Consider the following 17,041-nt stretch of genomic DNA (forward strand, 5'->3'; position numbering starts at 1 on the left):
TAAATGTGACCTCCCTGGCCACAGGCCACGGAATCACCTAGGGACTCCAGCAACATCCAAAGTGAAAGCTTCTCTGCGGTTCCTTTCCATTTATTCATTTATTGTTAATTAATTTCTCTATTTACTGAGTTATCTTGAGGTCGTCTTCAGCATTTCTGCTGCGCCTTCCTGCTTTCCTTCCAGCATGTGGAGCTTTGGGGAGGAACTCAAGAAGAGGGAAGGGCTGAGACTTTGGGAGGGGTGCTGGTGTGTGTCATCTGGGAGCAGAGCTGGTTCTCGCGTGCTGCCGTCCCACACAGGGCGGCTGTGCTTTATCAAAAGTACATTCCTCTGTCAACGCCCGGGGAAGGAGGCTGTAAGTGTGTGGAACAGGAAGGGAGATGATGGAGTGAAAAGCCTTTCTGAATAAACCTTTGGAAGAAGTGCCCTTCCTGTAATGGAGCCTGTCCTTATTTATCACAGAGGGTGGATGAGCCAGCTTGGGTGCCAGCCTGGCCATGATCCTCGTGTTCCCCTGTAATCTGCTGCCTCAGTTTCCCCTGTGTGGAACAAGGACACCCTGTTTGCTTTGGGGGAGAACACCAAGTGTTTTAGGGGCTCTCAGAGCATCCCTTACCATGCAGCCCACTGGTAAGGGGCACTGGGAGATGTTTGCATGGCCTGGTGCTTCCACATCCATTTATGCCTGTACTCATCTTCCTGCTCATATGAAGAGTTGTTGCAAGGATTAATGGCTGTTCGATTAGGGCCTGGGCTGTTTGGAAGGGAAGGAAGGCATGGAGGTGGTGGGAAGGTGAAGGGTGGTGAGCAGAAATGTTCTGGAAGTCTGGAGCACAAGCCCCTGGCCCCATTTTGGCAAGGGCCTGGAGTGACAGGACAAGGGAGAAGGGCTTCCCACTGCCAGAGGGCAGGGTTAGATCCCCTGTGAGGGTGATGGGGCCCTGGCACAGCTTCCCAGAGAAGCTGTGGCTGCCCCTGGATCCCTGGAAGTGTCCAAGGCCAGGTTGGACAGGGCTTACCTAGGCTAGTGGAAGGTGTCCCTGCCCATGGCAGGGAGTGGAACTGGATGAGCTTTAAGGTTCTTTCCAACCCAAATCATTCCTGCATTCCGTGATTCAAGGCTGGAGAGGAATTGCAGCTGGGATATTTCATTTTTAGCTGCCTTCTGCCAAATGGAAAATGACCAAAACTATAAAGTGATGTGTGACAGCGTGAAGGTCACCACGCTTTTCTGTTTCCCACGTGGAGCAGGAGTGAAACATCTCTTCTGTGAGGGCACTGTGAGCAGGAATAGCCTGGCACCGTGCAAAGCAGGGGTCTCTGGGCTTTGGACACCCCTGGCAGTGCCACAGCAGCATCCTGGAGCCTGATTAGGGTGCAGAAGCTTTGCCAGCTCCCAGACTCTTTTCACTCCATGCCTGGAGACTGCCTTGCTCTCCCTGCACTGGGGCCACACTCAGCCCTGGGAGGGGTTTTGGGAGCGTTTATCACTCGTGTTGGGGTGGGGAGTTCCTGGTCAGGCTTCTCCAGCTTCGCATCCTGGAGCGGCCGGTAAAGGGAGGGGTTGGAAGATTAATCGGAGTCTTGTTTCCCGCTTGTGATTGCTGGAGCAGCCGTGGAGAGACTAAAGGCAGCAGCCTGGCAGCAGCACAGATTCCTGGGCTGATTTTTATTTCCTGACCTTTATTTCTCTGGTTGCACCCCTTTTCCTGGCACTGCTGTGAGTACCTGGGACCATGCAGGAAAGGGGAGGGAATGGGGATGCTCAGCTCTGCCAGTTGCCCACGGCACATCTCCTCCTCCTGTTTGGTCGGGATGCAGGAATTGAGGCAATTAATCTGTATGTCTGCTTGCTGCAAACAAATAAATAAAACCTGGGGGGTTTTCCCCATCTGTTTCTTTATGGTGTTGCTCTCACTGTTATTCTCGTTGTGTTTTGTTGTTTTGGTTAATCTTTTTATATCTAAAACAAGGGAAAGATGTGACTCTGTGAAATACAGTATCTTTTGATTTTGTTTCTTTGTGTTGGTGATAGTATTTTCTTTCCTGGGCAGGGGAGGGTCAGTGTGAGCTGGGTTCAGGCCGTGACTCCTTGCAAAGAGTCTTGTCCTGCACTGTTTGCTCCAGAGCAAAATTGCCTTGAGTCCATTAGGGTAGTTGCTGTTGATTCCTGAGCTCTCCAAGGATCAGGTGCATGCTCTGGGAAAGCAACTGAATGTTTACCCATGTCTCTGTGCTCATAAAGTAATGGAAAACTTAGGGAATAACTAATTTACTTACCTTTTCTTCTGTTTCCTCAGAAACTTTGATGGATACGCGGACGGCAACGGCCGAGCTGGGCTGGACCGCCAACCCACCTTCAGGGGTAAGTTCCACGAGTCCAGCTGACCCTTACGGCATCTAGGGAGGTCCATGCTTTTAACCCCACTATTTATGGGGGTAAAATACTGGTGAGAAGCCAGAGGAGTCTCAGTGGCAACAGCAGTGCCCCATAGGGCTGGTGTGTAGTGCCAGGGCATGGCTGAGCCAGGCTGAGCATCCTTCCCCAAGCCAGTACTGGGGCCTTGGTGAAGATGGAGCTTGTCTCCATCTCCATGCTCTCTCTTCCCCTTCCTGTCTTCCTTCCTCGTGAAGGGTTCAGCCCCATCACTGCTCTCCATCACCCTGCTCGTGCCTTCCTTCTCCCTGTGCCAAAAGGCTTGTAATTAGGAAACATTAGCAGGCTCCAAACAGCTTTCATACCTGGAACATCATCCATAATTGCACTCGGCAGTGCTCTTCCTTGGCTATTAATGTCACTTTTATGAAGTAATGAGGAACCAAACACCCTGAGGCACTTAAAACATCTTTTTTATATAATATGAGTCTTTGAGGAATGGAAGCATAAAATAACCTGACTCATATTCTCCTTGCAGAAAAAGTGAGAGATGGAGCTGCAGGTGGGAGGGGATGTGAGCTGATGGATGGGCACCATGGTGGGACAGGCAGGCTGGGAGCAGCAGCAGGGCCCGTCCCTGGGGACTCCAGGATGTGGCACCAAAAGGGAAAGGGTGCCAGGCTGCATCTTTGATTGGGTGTCACTGGCTTGGCCAAGTCTTCAAAAGAAATTAATTTGTAAACCATCACCAAAGCCGGGCTACACCTGCAGCAGGCGTGAAATCCACTCCAGACATGTCAGAGCCCCTTGAATTTGGATATTTTGCTACTGAATTGCTTTGGAAAAATTCTGAGCCCAGATAAATTGCTGGAAAAGTGCAGGAGGGGCATGTGCAGGTGATGGAGACAGGATATAAATAGCTGCCTGCTGCTGTTGTCACTGAAAGCCTGTGTGAAGCAGGCAGGGGGCTTGTGTTGTAAGGCATGGTGGTCTCACCCTCTGCAGAGCAGCACAGTGAAAGCCCTCCCCTGCCCCACCCCTGCATCCCACTGTGTGCATCCCTCTGTGCCTCCCTGCAGCCATCTAATTCTCACTCCTCTCAGAGTTCCTGGGGAGGCTTCTGCTTTAGAGGAGTGTGTATTAAATCTTCCACCAAGTATTTAAAATGCCAAGTCTTTTATCTAAAATCATAGAATCACAGAATCCTTTAGGTTGGAAAAAACCTCTCACACCATCAAGTCTATCCAACCATTAACCCACCACTGCCAAAGCCACCACTGATCCATGTTCCCAAGTGCCACAAAAGCTCTATGGACAGCTTTTAAATCCCTGCAGGAATGGAGACTCCACCACTGCTCTGGGCAGCTGTGCAGAGCTGGACACCCCTTTCTGGGAAGGAATTTTCCCCAGTATCAAATCTAAACCTCCCCTGGCACAGCTTGAGGCCATTTTTCCTTTTCCCGTCCCTTGTTCCCTGGAGCAGATCCCAACCTCCCCCAGCTGTCCCCTCCTGTCAGGGAGCTGTGCAGAGCCAGAAAGTTCCCCCTGAGCCTCCTTTTCTCCAGGCTGAGCCCCTTTCCAGCTCCCTCAGCTGCTCCTGGAGCTCCAGCCCTTTCCCCAGCTCTGTTCTTCCTCCAGACATGCTCCAGCCCCTCAATGTCCTTCTTGTCATGAGGGGCCCAGAACTGGACACAGGATTGGGAGGTTCCCCAGCAGTGCCCAGCACAGGGGATGGTCACTGTCCTAGTCCTGCTGGTGACACTGTTCCTGACAGGATGAGAGGCTCCTGGTGGCTGCTGGCTGTCAGCTCCTTCTCTGAGGCTGCTCTCATCTCTGTTGGGGCTGGAGGGATTTGATGAGCCACATCCTGACCCTGGGTTGCCATTGGTATGGGCTCTGTGCAGGCTTTGGGTCCCTTTTGGTGGTGGCAGCTCCCTGTGTATGCTGAGCTCCCAGAGGGGCTTTTTACCCCAGCTCACAGACGTGGCCTGGGCTTGGGGCAGGGGCTGTTGATGTTCATGCTGGGGCCTGATGCTAGCCAGGCTGCAGGGGCTGTGGTCTCCCAGGATGGCCAGTGGCAGGATGTGGGCTCTCCTTCTGCTCTTCCTGACGGACGTGCTTTAAATCTGACTGTAGACAATAGAACAACATTGACTTAATCCCCAGCTCCCTGTGAATTATTTAGTAGTATCTCATCAAAATGATGCATTTGTTGCTGTTAGAGCATTGGTGGCAGCAGCTGTTGGCACTGTGTGTCCTTTCAGCCACGGGGACCTGCTGCTCCCAGTGCCTGCTACCAGGAGTGCTCAACCCAAGGGAAGCATAAGGCAGTGCCAGGATCTGGCCCTGGACTCTACTGAAGGTTTTCCAAGGGCATTTTGTGTTCTTCCTAAATGAAACCTTGAAGTGCAGCAGAGTTCCTTGGCAGGTTTAGGCTCTGAGTTTTGAGGCTCTGAGGTTTTTGAGGATGGAGAGGAGGATTCCTGCAGTGAGGAGATGGGGCTGGTCTTAAACCTGGAGGAGAGCTCCTTACCTGGCCTTAATTGGAGGCAGGGCTGTAATGCAAAGCCCAGGTGGGAACAGCAAATGATGGCAACTCCCTTGGTCGGGGAGGACTGTACAGCTCCTGCTCTGCAAAGGTGTCTGCTCATGAAGGGGCACTGGATCCCCATGCCTCGAGATGGGGGAGGGTGCTTGTGCAGCACTTTCCTGGCATGGGAGAGAAGGAAGAACACTGGGCTGGATGAGAGAGGCTTTATTGCTGTTTTGGTAACCATGGCTTAGCAACAATGTGCAACCTTGAGTTCTGATCTTGGCTTAAGTGTAGCAGAGCTGAGTAGGTGGGTCTGGGAGTGAATGTGCTGCTGCACTTGTTGGCAGGGTGAGGAGGACCCTGCTTTGAAAACAAAAGGAAAAACCTGTGTTTTGTTACATCAGGGCTGTGGTTCACAGGAGGGAAACTTGGGGATGAGTTGAAAGATGTGTTTGTTCAGTGGAAAAGGGAAGAGAGGAAAAGATCTGTGAGGTTTCAGGGTTGGTTGTGGTGCATCAGCTTGTCAGGACTCTGTGACAGGGCAGGGTGGCATCACCTGTTGTGCCCTGTGTAAACACAAGCGTGAACGCTGCTGCAGCATCGCTTCTGGAAATTATCCCTGATACTGAGGGAGCTGCTTAAAGATTGCCATATGAATAATGCTGTTATGAGGAGACTGTAAACATGGATTAGTTAAAATGAATGGATTATGAGGTTGTAAATCTGTCTGTAGGACTCTAATGCCATCATAGACTATTCACAGTTTGCCGCTATCCCTTAATTGAAATTGTAGCCTGGATTATATTAATGCCCTTCTATAAATCGAATTGCGAATCTATATTCCCTCTCTCCACAGCAGTAATGTTTTATTTAGTTGGTTTTCTTTGCCGGGGGAAATGATCCCGTTGTGCTGAGAGCTTGGGGTCAGGCTTGCTTTCCAGCCCACGTGTTGGCTCGGGCTTTAATGAAGCTGTAGCCTCGTGTGCTGCCTTCCCTCCTGCCTCCAGATGCCTGAGCCATCTTTCTTCCCATTTTTATATCCTCTCAGAGCAGATAAGGCAGTTGCCCACGTGGAAAAGACATCTTAGCATCAATTGGGAGCAATGGGGAGAGGCATGGAGGGGTAAGAGCGTGGGGATTTCTTCTGGTCCCGGCCTGGTTGGTGTTCCTGCATGTGTATCACGTTGTGTGCCCATAACCACATTCCTTATCCCCTTTGGAGCTTTGGAATTGTCCTCCCAGCCCCGCCTTGTGAAGGGTGAGTAGCCATCACCGATCCCTCTTCCTTCTTCTCACCACTTCTCCCTGCTCCTTTCTGCAGTGGGAAGAAGTCAGTGGCTACGACGAGAACCTCAACACCATCCGTACGTACCAGGTATGCAACGTCTTCGAGCCCAACCAGAACAACTGGCTCCTCACCACCTTCATCAACCGGCGCGGGGCTCACCGCATCTACACCGAGATGCGCTTCACTGTGCGGGACTGCAGCAGCCTCCCCAACGTCCCTGGCTCCTGCAAGGAGACCTTCAACCTCTACTACTACGAGACAGACTCTGTCATTGCCACCAAGAAGTCCGCCTTCTGGACGGAGGCACCCTACCTCAAAGTGGACACCATCGCTGCTGACGAGAGCTTCTCCCAGGTGGATTTTGGGGGCCGGTTGATGAAGGTGAACACAGAAGTGAGAAGTTTCGGGCCCCTGACCCGCAATGGCTTTTACCTGGCTTTCCAGGACTACGGGGCTTGCATGTCCCTGCTGTCTGTCAGGGTCTTCTTCAAGAAGTGCCCCAGCGTGGTGCAGAACTTTGCCATCTTCCCAGAGACGATGACGGGTGCGGAGAGCACCTCTCTGGTGACGGCGCGTGGCACCTGCATCCCCAACGCCGAGGAGGTGGACGTGCCCATCAAGCTGTACTGCAACGGCGATGGCGAGTGGATGGTGCCCATCGGCCGCTGCACCTGCAAGGCTGGCTACGAGCCCGAGAACAATGTGGCTTGCAAAGGTGAGGCTGGCTTCGTGTTTGTTTTAGGGCAGAATGTTTGCCCCCGAACAAACTGTTTTGTGTGGTTTTGCTCCAGGGAGCAGGCAAGAATTTGGGAGCAGTGGTCAGCCTGTGGTTTCTCCATGTGCTCTGGTCACCAGACCTGGTGAGCAGTGTGGTGAGGGAGTGGGTGGTGATGCTGGTGCCGCTGCCACCCTGATGGAGGTCACCTCTGTGATGTGGTGCCTTCAAAGTGCTGTGCTCGCCAGACGGGCTCTTTCATCTGCCTCATTACTGCCCTGGCAGAGCCGGGCAGCTGCCGTCATGCCTGGCTGCTGTGGGGCTGCTCTGATTCTTGGAGTTAATTTGAATTGTTGTGCTGGTTTTTGGGTTCCCTGGCCATGCTGCCAGCGTGCTGCTGCCTGCTGGAGTCCTGTAGTGTGAGGTTATAAATATGGAAACAGTGCTCACTGCTTTTCATCTCCTTTTGCCCTTGTGGTGGATGTTTCCCAAATACCATTGGAGCGTTGCTTTTTTTTTTTCGTCGATTGGCTGCCCTTTCCTTCTCCTCTCCCAGATTAAGGTATTGGTTTGACATACTGCTTGAAAGGAGAGGAGTGAACTTTTTGCTCACCCTGTTTTATCACTTCCAAATAGCTTCTAGAAGGTCAACACCACCAGGACAAGGAAGGGTTGGGAAGAAGAACTGCTTAAGGGGTGGTTTGGCAGATTGTGATGGGAAGAAGTCCAACTTAGATCTCTTTTGGTGGAGGTGGGGGAATGTGTGTACCAGTAGGCTTTGCTGTGGTGCTCCTTGGGGAGCCCCTTAAGGTGTCCCTTCTCCACCTGTAACTCTGGATATGTGGAACTAGCAAAGCTGGGATTCAGGCTGTGGGGAAGCTTGTTGGATTGTTTGCTCTAAACCTAAGAATTTGTGTCGGTTTTCACCACGCAAAACCTCATTCCTATCTGGCCAGGGTGGGGGTGGTGACTCCTTCCTGTGCCAGGGTTCCGAGAACCAGGAAACCCCCAGAATCCTTTCTCAAACAGCATGGCTGGGGGATTCCTATGAGTTCTGTGGTTGAGCCTTAGGATGGTTTTGTTCCCACCAGGAGATTCCTGTGAGGAATCCCTCAGTCAGAGGGAGGGATCTCTGCAAGCTGAGTGTTTCTGGCGAGACCTTCCTCTGCTATTGAACCAACACACAGAAAGTACACATGGTTATATTGCAAAATGACATTTCTCATCATGGGAAAACAAATACTAATTTTAGCTAAACACTGAGATTGGGAAGTAATGTCACTGACAGAAATGGAGGAAAAGAGTGACAACGTAAAATCGTGGGTGTTGGTGGTGTTGACCTTTCTGCCAGCTGGATGAAGGTGGGGTCTTGAGTGCTCCTGACCCCTGGGAGGACTCTGATGCTCCTCTCAGTGCTTGGGGAAGGGCAGAGGGTTGACAACAGCAGGACGAGAAGCATGGGAGCAAACCTGCTGAGGGTGGGGGTTAGACCCATCTCCATGGCTTTTCTTATTTCCTTTTCTCATGCAAACTCCGCAAGGATTGTGAAGTGTTCATGCCATCAAAGCTACACCAGGCAGACCCCAGGAAATTGGGGATTTGTTGGGTTTTCTGTGCCCTGGTGCCTGTCTCCAGCTGTGCTCCCACTCCTTAGCACTGATCCCCAAGGAGAAACTGCTGAGCTCCTGGTGAGCTCATGGGGAGTGTGCTTTGTATTCAGACTCCTTGAGGCGAAGATTAGGGATCCTGGCAGCTCCAAGGAGGAGAAATATTCTTTATAGATTGACTGGCAGTGTGTATGATACTAAAAGGCACCAGAGTACACTGTGGGTGCAGGGCAGGTGGGTGTTAAATGGCACCAGGCTCGTCTGTGATTACAGGAATGTGCTGTTTGATGATTCCATGGGTGCTGGTAAGATTCTGTCTGTGGAAGAGAGCTCCTATGGCTGCCCTTTTCCAGTCCTGTTGAGTATTTTCCAGTTCCCATGTCAGGAGGACAGAGAAGAGGCTGGGATTGCACGAGACCTGTGTGTCTGAAGGTCCTGCTCAGTGCTGCTGAGGAACCCAAATCCAGTATATCCCCCAACCCCTCAAAGTTCACTAAAACACCTCCTAAAAGCTTGATCCAGGGTTAACATCAGGAATTTTGGAAAATTACCTGTGTTTGAATAAAAATCTGGCCTTGGGTTGGACTCTGGCTCCCTGGTAGTTCATTGGCCATCAAGCTCCTTCTTGTATCCCCATGGACCTTGGAGCTGGCAAGGGAAGAGCTAAGCCCACTGCTGCCCTTCGTGAAGGTTGGTGGGCAGGAGGCGGCACATTGCAAAGTTTAGAAATATAAATTCCTTGGTTTTCTATTTGACTTTGTTTCTCAGAAGGGCTTGTATTCCTCTGCCTGGTTTGCCTGGCCAGGAAGCTGCTGGGATTGCATCCTGGCCCCTGGGAAGCATGCACTCCTGACATCTGCTCCAAGCCTTCATCAGCCTGAGATGAGACACTTAACAGTCCTGTGGGAATTGTCACCAAGGGGAAAAAAAAAATCCCTCAGTATTTGAAGCCTGGGAAAATAGGCTTAATTCCTGTGTGGTGGAGAAAAAGATAGGCTTGGATTGTTTAGCTCCCCCAGCTCTGTCTCATCCCTTGCTCCCCTGGGAAGGAGTCTGTGCCTATCATGGGGCTATTAGAGCCGAGCTGGTTTGTGCTGACAGTGGAGCTAGAGCCACTCAGGGATTCATTAATCTCAGCTTTTAGCAGCACCTATGGCTCGAGGGATGCAGGGGCAAAACGTTATCCTCCTTGGGGGTGCTTAGAGCCCTGAGGAGATTATCCTCATGTTTTGGGGTCAGAGGGATGGGGGGCTGCTACCACCACTGTGGCAGGATGGGCGTGGGGGAGAGGGGAGTTGTCTTTGTGCATCAGCCCCGTTGTTTGTTCCCATCCCAGGCTGGTTTGGCACAGACTCCCTGGTGCAGCTCTAGCTCTATGCCAAAGCCCAGCGGACTGCCCAGCCCATCCCCTTGGACACCCTGTGCCCGTGGGGGTGGTGGGTCAGGGTGAGATGGAGGCTCTGCCTGAATCCCAAATGAATAATTCATTTGGTGCGCCAGAGAACCCACGCTCTCTTCGGGCTGATATTAAATCCATTTGTCTTGCTCTGCCCCGTCCCTCAGCCCTGTTTTATGGCTTCCTTGTGTGGTCAAGGGGCAATGCATCATTGTGCTGGGGAGGAGGTGGGAGGGAAGGTGGCAGCAGAGATCACTGAGAGGTGGGGGAAACCTTGGATGAGCATGCTGGGTGGATTTTGCTTTTCCTCCTCAAGGAAGATCATTAAACCCTTTCTCTCCTGGTGTTTGAAACCTGATGATGGCAAAGGAACCCCTCACTAGAATGTTGGCAGCTGTGTCTCTTGGCTTTCATCCCTTTCGACTTTGAGGACTCAGCACTGTATTTCTGTCTGCTGGAATCATGCTGGCTTTCTCTCTGACCTTCCCAGTGCTGGGCACTAACTTGGGTGCACAGAGAAGGAAAAAGTCTGGAACTGAACTGGCTTTGTGCTAAATTTCTATGTTGTATTTATAAACCCAGGAAGAAGGGGTGAGAGAGCAGTCCTGCTGTTTCCTGGCCTTGTCTCACTTTCAGTTTTCCCCTCCTGGCAAATTCCTGTGCTGGCACGTTCGGGAGTCTCCAATCTGCTGCTGCTGGCCTGTCTGCTACAGCAGCTGGAAATCTGACCTGGCAGGGGGAAGAATCAAAATAAACCCCACAAAACAAGAGCAAAGCTGGGCTGTATTGCCTGCAATGCAAAGACTGCTCATCAAGCAGCCTTGCTTCCAGGCATCCCTGGCTTTCCATGCAGCAGCCTCTCTCCTGTCCCATCTCCAGCCAGGTCCCCCCATCCTTCCTCACCTGCTGACCGATGTGCTGGGCTCTGCCCAGCCTTTGCCAAAGCTCTGTGTGGGTTTATCCTGATCTGCTTCATCCCTTTGATTTCCCTGTCTCCTTTCTGTGTTTGTCCTTCCCTTCTGCCTTTTGTGGAGGAATGGATTGGGGAAAGGAGCAGCAGGAGGGGCACATCCGACCTTGAATGTTGAAGGAGTGAGCAGCTCCATGCTGGTTCCCCTGTTATCCTCCTCCCCTGCTGAGCAGCCCTGGTGATAATTATTGATTTCCTCTACTTATCCATCACAGAAGATTGGAAACAATGTGGTTTATAAAGTGATTTTTAAAATAATTGCAAACATTTTGCAATTAGTAGTAGAGCATTTTGCTATCATTTAAAGCAAGGGAATTGTCAGGTTTTTCCAATGAAATTGTTGCTCATGTTGAGAAGTGAGAATTTTTGGTCCCTAGCTGTGCCCTTGCCTGCCTTTTCCCTGCTCCATGGCCCAGCCTGGTGCCTCTGTACCATTTTGGGGAACCCAGGAGAGGTTTTCTTGGGTAATGAAGGTGATGTTAGCTTTGTCCCATGGGTGAATGGCAGCAAGGGAGGTCATGGAGACACAGGACCCTGCTCCCCGTGCCTTTAGCTGTATCTATCCCATCCCAGTGTGCTGCAGCTCCATGCACAGCTGCCTGGATGCCTGGGGTAGGGTGAGCACCCCGGGCATTGGCAGGGGCTGAGGGGCTGCAGAAAAGCCTTTTTTTTTTTGCTTTTAAGAACAGCTTATTTTTTTATTTTTTCTCCAATCTACATGCACTTCTCTGTGGTTGGAAATCATCTTCTTTCCAGCCTCTGTGCTGACCTCTCTCCTCCCACCACTCCAGCATCTCATTCCAGCTTACCTGGCTTACAAGTGATTTTTTTTTTTTTTTGAGATTTTGACCTCTAAAACAAGTGGGGGAAAAACAAAGAGGTAAAAAGAAGGCGCTTGCCCTCCTCTTCTCTCCTTCCACTTGCCCTTGGATTTGGTTTAGCAGGGCACAGGATGAGGACAGCAGCATCCCAGAGTGGGCCAGGTAGAACAAGGGCTGGGGACAAAAAATAAATATTTGGGCTTAAAAACCATCAGCACTTCCTCAAGCTCTTTCCTGGGGACCAGGTTTAGGTCAACCAGTTAGTTTCCAAACCTGTGGGCAAACAGCTGATGCACACTGGGGTCTCTGCCTGGCAGCTGGGTAGAAAGGAGTGTCTGTGACTGATGCTCATGATGATTTAAGTGGTTTTTTAAGTGATGATGTTTCCCTGTGGGTTGGAATTGGGATTCCAGTTGGGATTTCCTTCTGCCCAGCATCTTATATCAGCATGCTGGGGCTGTGGATCTCCTCCTCCCCATGCATTGCTGTGCCTCTGCTCCCTAGGGCTTGGGCACCTGTGACACACTACCCCAGTAACCATCCCAAAAGCTGCTTTTAGACCCAAATCAGAGCAGCTGGGCACTTTCCACCCTGAACGGCAGCAAAGGTGTCTAGGGGCTGTTTTATTTCAGGCTTAGCTGAGCCACAAGCCTCTGACTGCTCAAAATGGGCTTTTTTCTCCTTTATTTTTTTTCTTTCCTTTTGGTTTTCTTTTTTTTTTTTCCCCTTTGGCACAATATCAAATTTCCTGCCCTTCTCCCATCCTGCATCAGCCCTAGCCGTTCTCCCTGCTCGGGCTATGCTGGGAAGTGGCAGCTCTGCCAGCTCCTGCTGAATCCTGGTGGCAGTGCCAGTGGGAAGGAGGGAGGGATGCTCCCCTTTGTTGGAGGGGCTTTGCCTTTGGCTGGAAGCGATCTCCCGGCTTCCACCACTGGGTGGAACAGGCAGCCCAGTTTTACCACGGCCACACTGTGGAGGAGAAACAGTGGAATCACACAAAAAAAAAAAAAAAAAAAAAAAAAAAAAAAAAAAAAAAAGAGAGAGAGAGAAAAAGAAAAAAAAGTGTGATTTTTTTCCTAAATTGTGCCTTAGTGAAGGCATCCATTAACCTCAGTAATAATTTTGCAAGGAAAATGTCCAGGAAAACCTTGTTAACTTTTTTTCCTAATGAGAGTGATGGGTTTTAATGGAACTCTTAATTAGACATTATTAGCCCAAATGTGCCTGTGATGGATTCAGGCCCTTTTCCTTCTCCCAGCACAGGGATGGGAAGGGTCCATGAGTCCTGGCTGCTGTCAGGGAGGAGGCTTGAGTACCACAGCCACCCCTCCCTGTCCCTGTCCCCAAATCATCCCTGTGATCCAGACACATCTGAAGGAGAAAAAAGGGGGAAACACAGAAAATATCCCAGGCAAGTTATGAGTGGGGGCCAAGTGGGCTTTGCAGGGCTGGGATTCCCAAGCTCGACTGTCCCAGCAGTGACCTCAGAGGGATTAGGGAATGGCCCACAAGTTTCCATGTATGGTTTTATTTTTCCCACTTACCACTTTTTTTCCCTCTTAAATTGTTCCATGGGCTGTTTATGTATTTCTCTTTCTTGTAGTGAGAATTTCTGAGTGTTAATAACATTGATTCCAACCTTAAAACAAGAAGAAACTCCTTTGATTTTCCCACTCACTCAAGGGTCTTTCCTTGTGGCTGCTTGCAACTGGAGGCATAAAACTGCTTCCAAACCCTTGTTCTGTTAGTTCAGGAAACTTTCTGTGGTAGCTGAAGAACATGGGGAAATTAATTTTTTTGGGGAATTTTGGGGTGCAGAGCTCCATGTGTGCGTATTCATGAGCATCCCTGCTGCAGTGGGCTGTGAAACCCACCCACCCATCTTTCCCAGCCTTCTCCACTCACCCAGCCCAGGAGACCTGGCAGCCTCGTTGGAGCCTTTGCTGTCCGGCAGGAGCAGGAATTGTTCTCCTGGACAATGGGAGAGCTGCAAGGAAGCACCAGATCCGGCCCGTGTCCGGCACCTTCATTGTTTCACCCTTGTTTGCAAACAGCCAGCACCTGGCAAACCCAGTGACTCAGCCAGGGACTTTTAAAGCCTTTCTATAACTTTTTCCTTTTTTTTTTTTTTTTTTTTTTTTTTACAGTCACGAGAGTGCTCCTTTGGGAATGGCTGTTCTTGCTGTGGTTTGCTTGCCAAGGGGTGGGAATCTCACCCATGTTTGGGTCTGTGCTGCAGCCCATGGCATGCTCCAGGCACCAGAGCCTCTCTCAGTAGGATAGCTGTAATAATTTAAAGCATAAAAAAGGGAGTTTTTTACCCTGGCTGGGGAAGGGTCTGGCACATCAGGAATGACTAAGGGAGCTGGGAAAGGGACTGAGCCTGGAGAAAAGGAGGCTCAGGGAGAACCTTGTGGCTCTGCACAGCTCCCTGACAGGAGGGGACAGCCAGGGGGCTCAGGCTCTGCTCCCAGGGAACAGGGACAGGAGGAGAGGGAGTGGCCTCAAGAGATTTAGTTTGGGAATCAGGGAAAATTTCTTCACCAAAAGGGCTGCCAAGCCCTGAAACAGGCTGCCCAAGGAAGTGATGGAATGACAATCCCAGGAAATGTTTGAAAGCTGTGTAGATGTGGCACTTGGGAACATGATTTAGTGGTGGCCTTGGCTGTGCTGGGTTAATGTTTGGAGTCAGTGACCTTGGAGGGCTTTTCCAACCGAGTGATTCTGTGGTTCTATAATAATAATAAAAAAAAAGGATTTTCCTATTCAAGCCATGTGATAACTCATCACCACTCCCCTGTGCAAGGCATCATTTGGAAACTGAGTTGGGCTGGAGTTGGGCTTTGTGGGTCTCCTGCAACCCCTGCTTGGGGAATCAGCCCTTCACGGATGATGTTTGAGTAAGTGAGAGACCCAGAGTGGTGAAAAAATCCATGGCCCAGGTGGAACGAGCTGCCCTGCTTTCCCCTGGCTGTCTAAGGACATTTGTATGGATTGGATGTGCCAGCTGGGACGCTGCTGAGGAAAGATGGAGCCCGCTAGGATGAGGGAGAAGTAATCAGTGCAGATACTGAGGTTTTAATTTGCTCCCCTCTCCGAGCCCGCCACGCGCTCGGATGGTGACAAATGGAGCGGTGCCGTGGGTGTCAGCTCTGAGTGTGGTACAAGTGGCCATTTGTCACGCCTGGTGCCTCAGAGAGCAGAGGATGCGTGGAGAGAGGAGCGGGGTGATTCAATCAAAGCTCTCAAACAGGCCTTTGGAGGAGCCATGGGAAAACCCATCAGTCTTCAGCCGGTGCAGCACTCACGGCCAAGGAGCCTCCATGCCTTCTGTGGGAGCATCAAAGCGGACTTGTGGGCACTCCAAATTAAGTTCTTCACCCACCCCAGGAGGAAATTGCTGTTCTTCCACCCTAGGCTCTAGCAATAGCCATGAAAATTTCATTATTGGCATGGAGGGAGCTGCATCACTTAGTTTTTGTGTTCAGTGCATGACTCACCTGCTTGTGTCAAATTTATTGTATGAAGTGGATTTGAGGCAGGAGAGCTGTGGGCTGGGGTAGGAGCTGGTCACCTTGGTGCTCTCAGTGTGGCTGCATCCTGCCTGAGCATGGCTGGGCTCCCAGCAGCAGCACCCCTGTGAGCAGGGAGCAATTCCTGGGATAATGCTGTCCTTGTCTTGTCTCATCCCTTCCCTCCCTGGAGCTCTGGTGGGTGCAGGCAGAGCTCTGCCATCTCCTTGCTGGTCTGGGGGAGTGTTGTGGAGTGTGGGGCACAGAGCTGTGTGCCAGGCTGCATGTGGAGAGCTCCAGCCTCAGGTCTGCTCTCTGGACTTCGCTGCCTAAAACTTGTCTGTAAAAGCAGGGGCATCCTGGAAAATTATATCCACGGGGAATTATGAATTGAATTTCCCTCCTGGCTCAAGCAGCTTTGCTGGGTCTGCAGCCCAGAGAAGAAATTGCCCTTGAGGAGAGGCACGATATTGACTTACACTTTTACTTTTTATTTCGTTCTTTAATATAGTACATATTGCACCCAGGCTCAATGGATCTGCCCTGGCCTTGGACGTACCTTTGGTAGGGGTTGGTGCACAGTGGCGTGTGTCCCCTCCATGGTGCAGAGGGACCTGGTCACCCTCCTCACAAGCAGGGATTACTTTGATGTTTACAGGTTTTGCACTGATGTCAAACAGGGAATTTGAAATGTTTCTGGGCATGGCAGAAAGGTTCTCTGTCCATCTGGGTGTTTCCAGGGACTGTCATTCTCTGGCTAAACCCAAATCTCCTGGTTCTACCTTGGACATCTGTTTCAGCACACCAGGCAAGCAAGGGTGGCAGTGGTGGAGGAGGGTGACAGGAGAGACCTGGGATTATCACAGATCTCCTGCTCCACATCAGATCTGCTCCTGAGCTCTTAATCATGTGTTATTATTGTAGACAACTTATTCTTAGAGAGCCCAAGGTGCAAATTATGTTTTACAGCTAAGAAAAGCTTCCGGAGCTGCCTACGTACAGTAAATCCCTGCAATATTGGATGGCTTTGACTTATGTGTAGCAGATGTTGAAAATGGAGGAGACCACTCCTTTGTGCCTGCTTGTTGCTATCACCAGCATAGACACAGGTGTAAATTTAGGCAGGGAGAAGCTGTCTGGGCCCAGAGGTGGGGTCAGTGGGTGTTCTTCCACCCTGCAGCTCTGGACATCTGTCCTGTCCCCAGTGGTGGCACCAAAATGGACAGTGCCGGAGTGTTCACACTGCTTGCACGAGCTCCTTTCCTGTCCAGGAGCTCTAGAGCAGGTTGCCTGCCCTCCCCACAGTGGTACAGGGGTGAATCATGGAAGCATGGAATGGTTTGGCTAGAAGGGCTTTTCAAAGGTGTCACTGTTGTTGGTGCGATGTGTCCCCTCTCCTCTCTGCAGCTGGGTAGAAAGGCACCTTTCCTCCCAGGAATAGTAACTGTGGCTTGTTCTGCTATAAATATTCATTGGGAAGCTCTCTTAATTGTTTTTCTAATTAATTCCGTGCATGGCACTCTTGGGGTGGATGAGGAATGTGCCTTGGTTGGGAGATCCTCCCATAGAAAAAAATCTGTTCCTCGCCACAGTCCTTCAGCAGTCAGCCAAACCACAGCCCCCCAAGGCTCACCTCCACCAGCATGGCAGTGTCCTGCTCCGTGTTGGGATATCTCAGCACCCCAGTGTGACTCGAGGCACGATGTCCTGCAGTGCTGTGGCAGGGACACAGGGAAGCTGTGTGCCCCCAGTCCCTGCCTGTGCCAGCAGTGCCAGCCTGGCCCCGCAGCTCAAACTCTCCCCAGCCCCATCCTGGGGTGAC

General features: G+C 51.0%; 1 protein-coding gene across 3 annotated transcripts in view; it reads left to right on the plus strand.

Moving 5' to 3' along the window:
* Positions 1-2,304: 2,304 nt before the first annotated feature.
* The window catches only part of EPHB1 (EPH receptor B1), a 43,340-nt gene continuing 28,603 nt past the window's right edge, over positions 2,305-17,041 (plus strand). For all 3 annotated transcript variants that reach the window (XM_062499289.1, XM_062499287.1, XM_062499288.1), the window contains exons 1-2: positions 2,305-2,365; positions 6,232-6,913. In XM_062499289.1, the coding sequence (XP_062355273.1) occupies positions 2,309-2,365; positions 6,232-6,913 (739 nt within the window). In that variant the 5' untranslated portion in view covers positions 2,305-2,308. The remainder of the gene's footprint in view (positions 2,366-6,231; positions 6,914-17,041) is intronic.

The sequence above is a fragment of the Cinclus cinclus genome, chromosome 10 (genome assembly GCF_963662255.1).
Source record: "Cinclus cinclus chromosome 10, bCinCin1.1, whole genome shotgun sequence".
NCBI classification, from domain to species: Eukaryota; Metazoa; Chordata; class Aves; order Passeriformes; family Cinclidae; genus Cinclus; species Cinclus cinclus.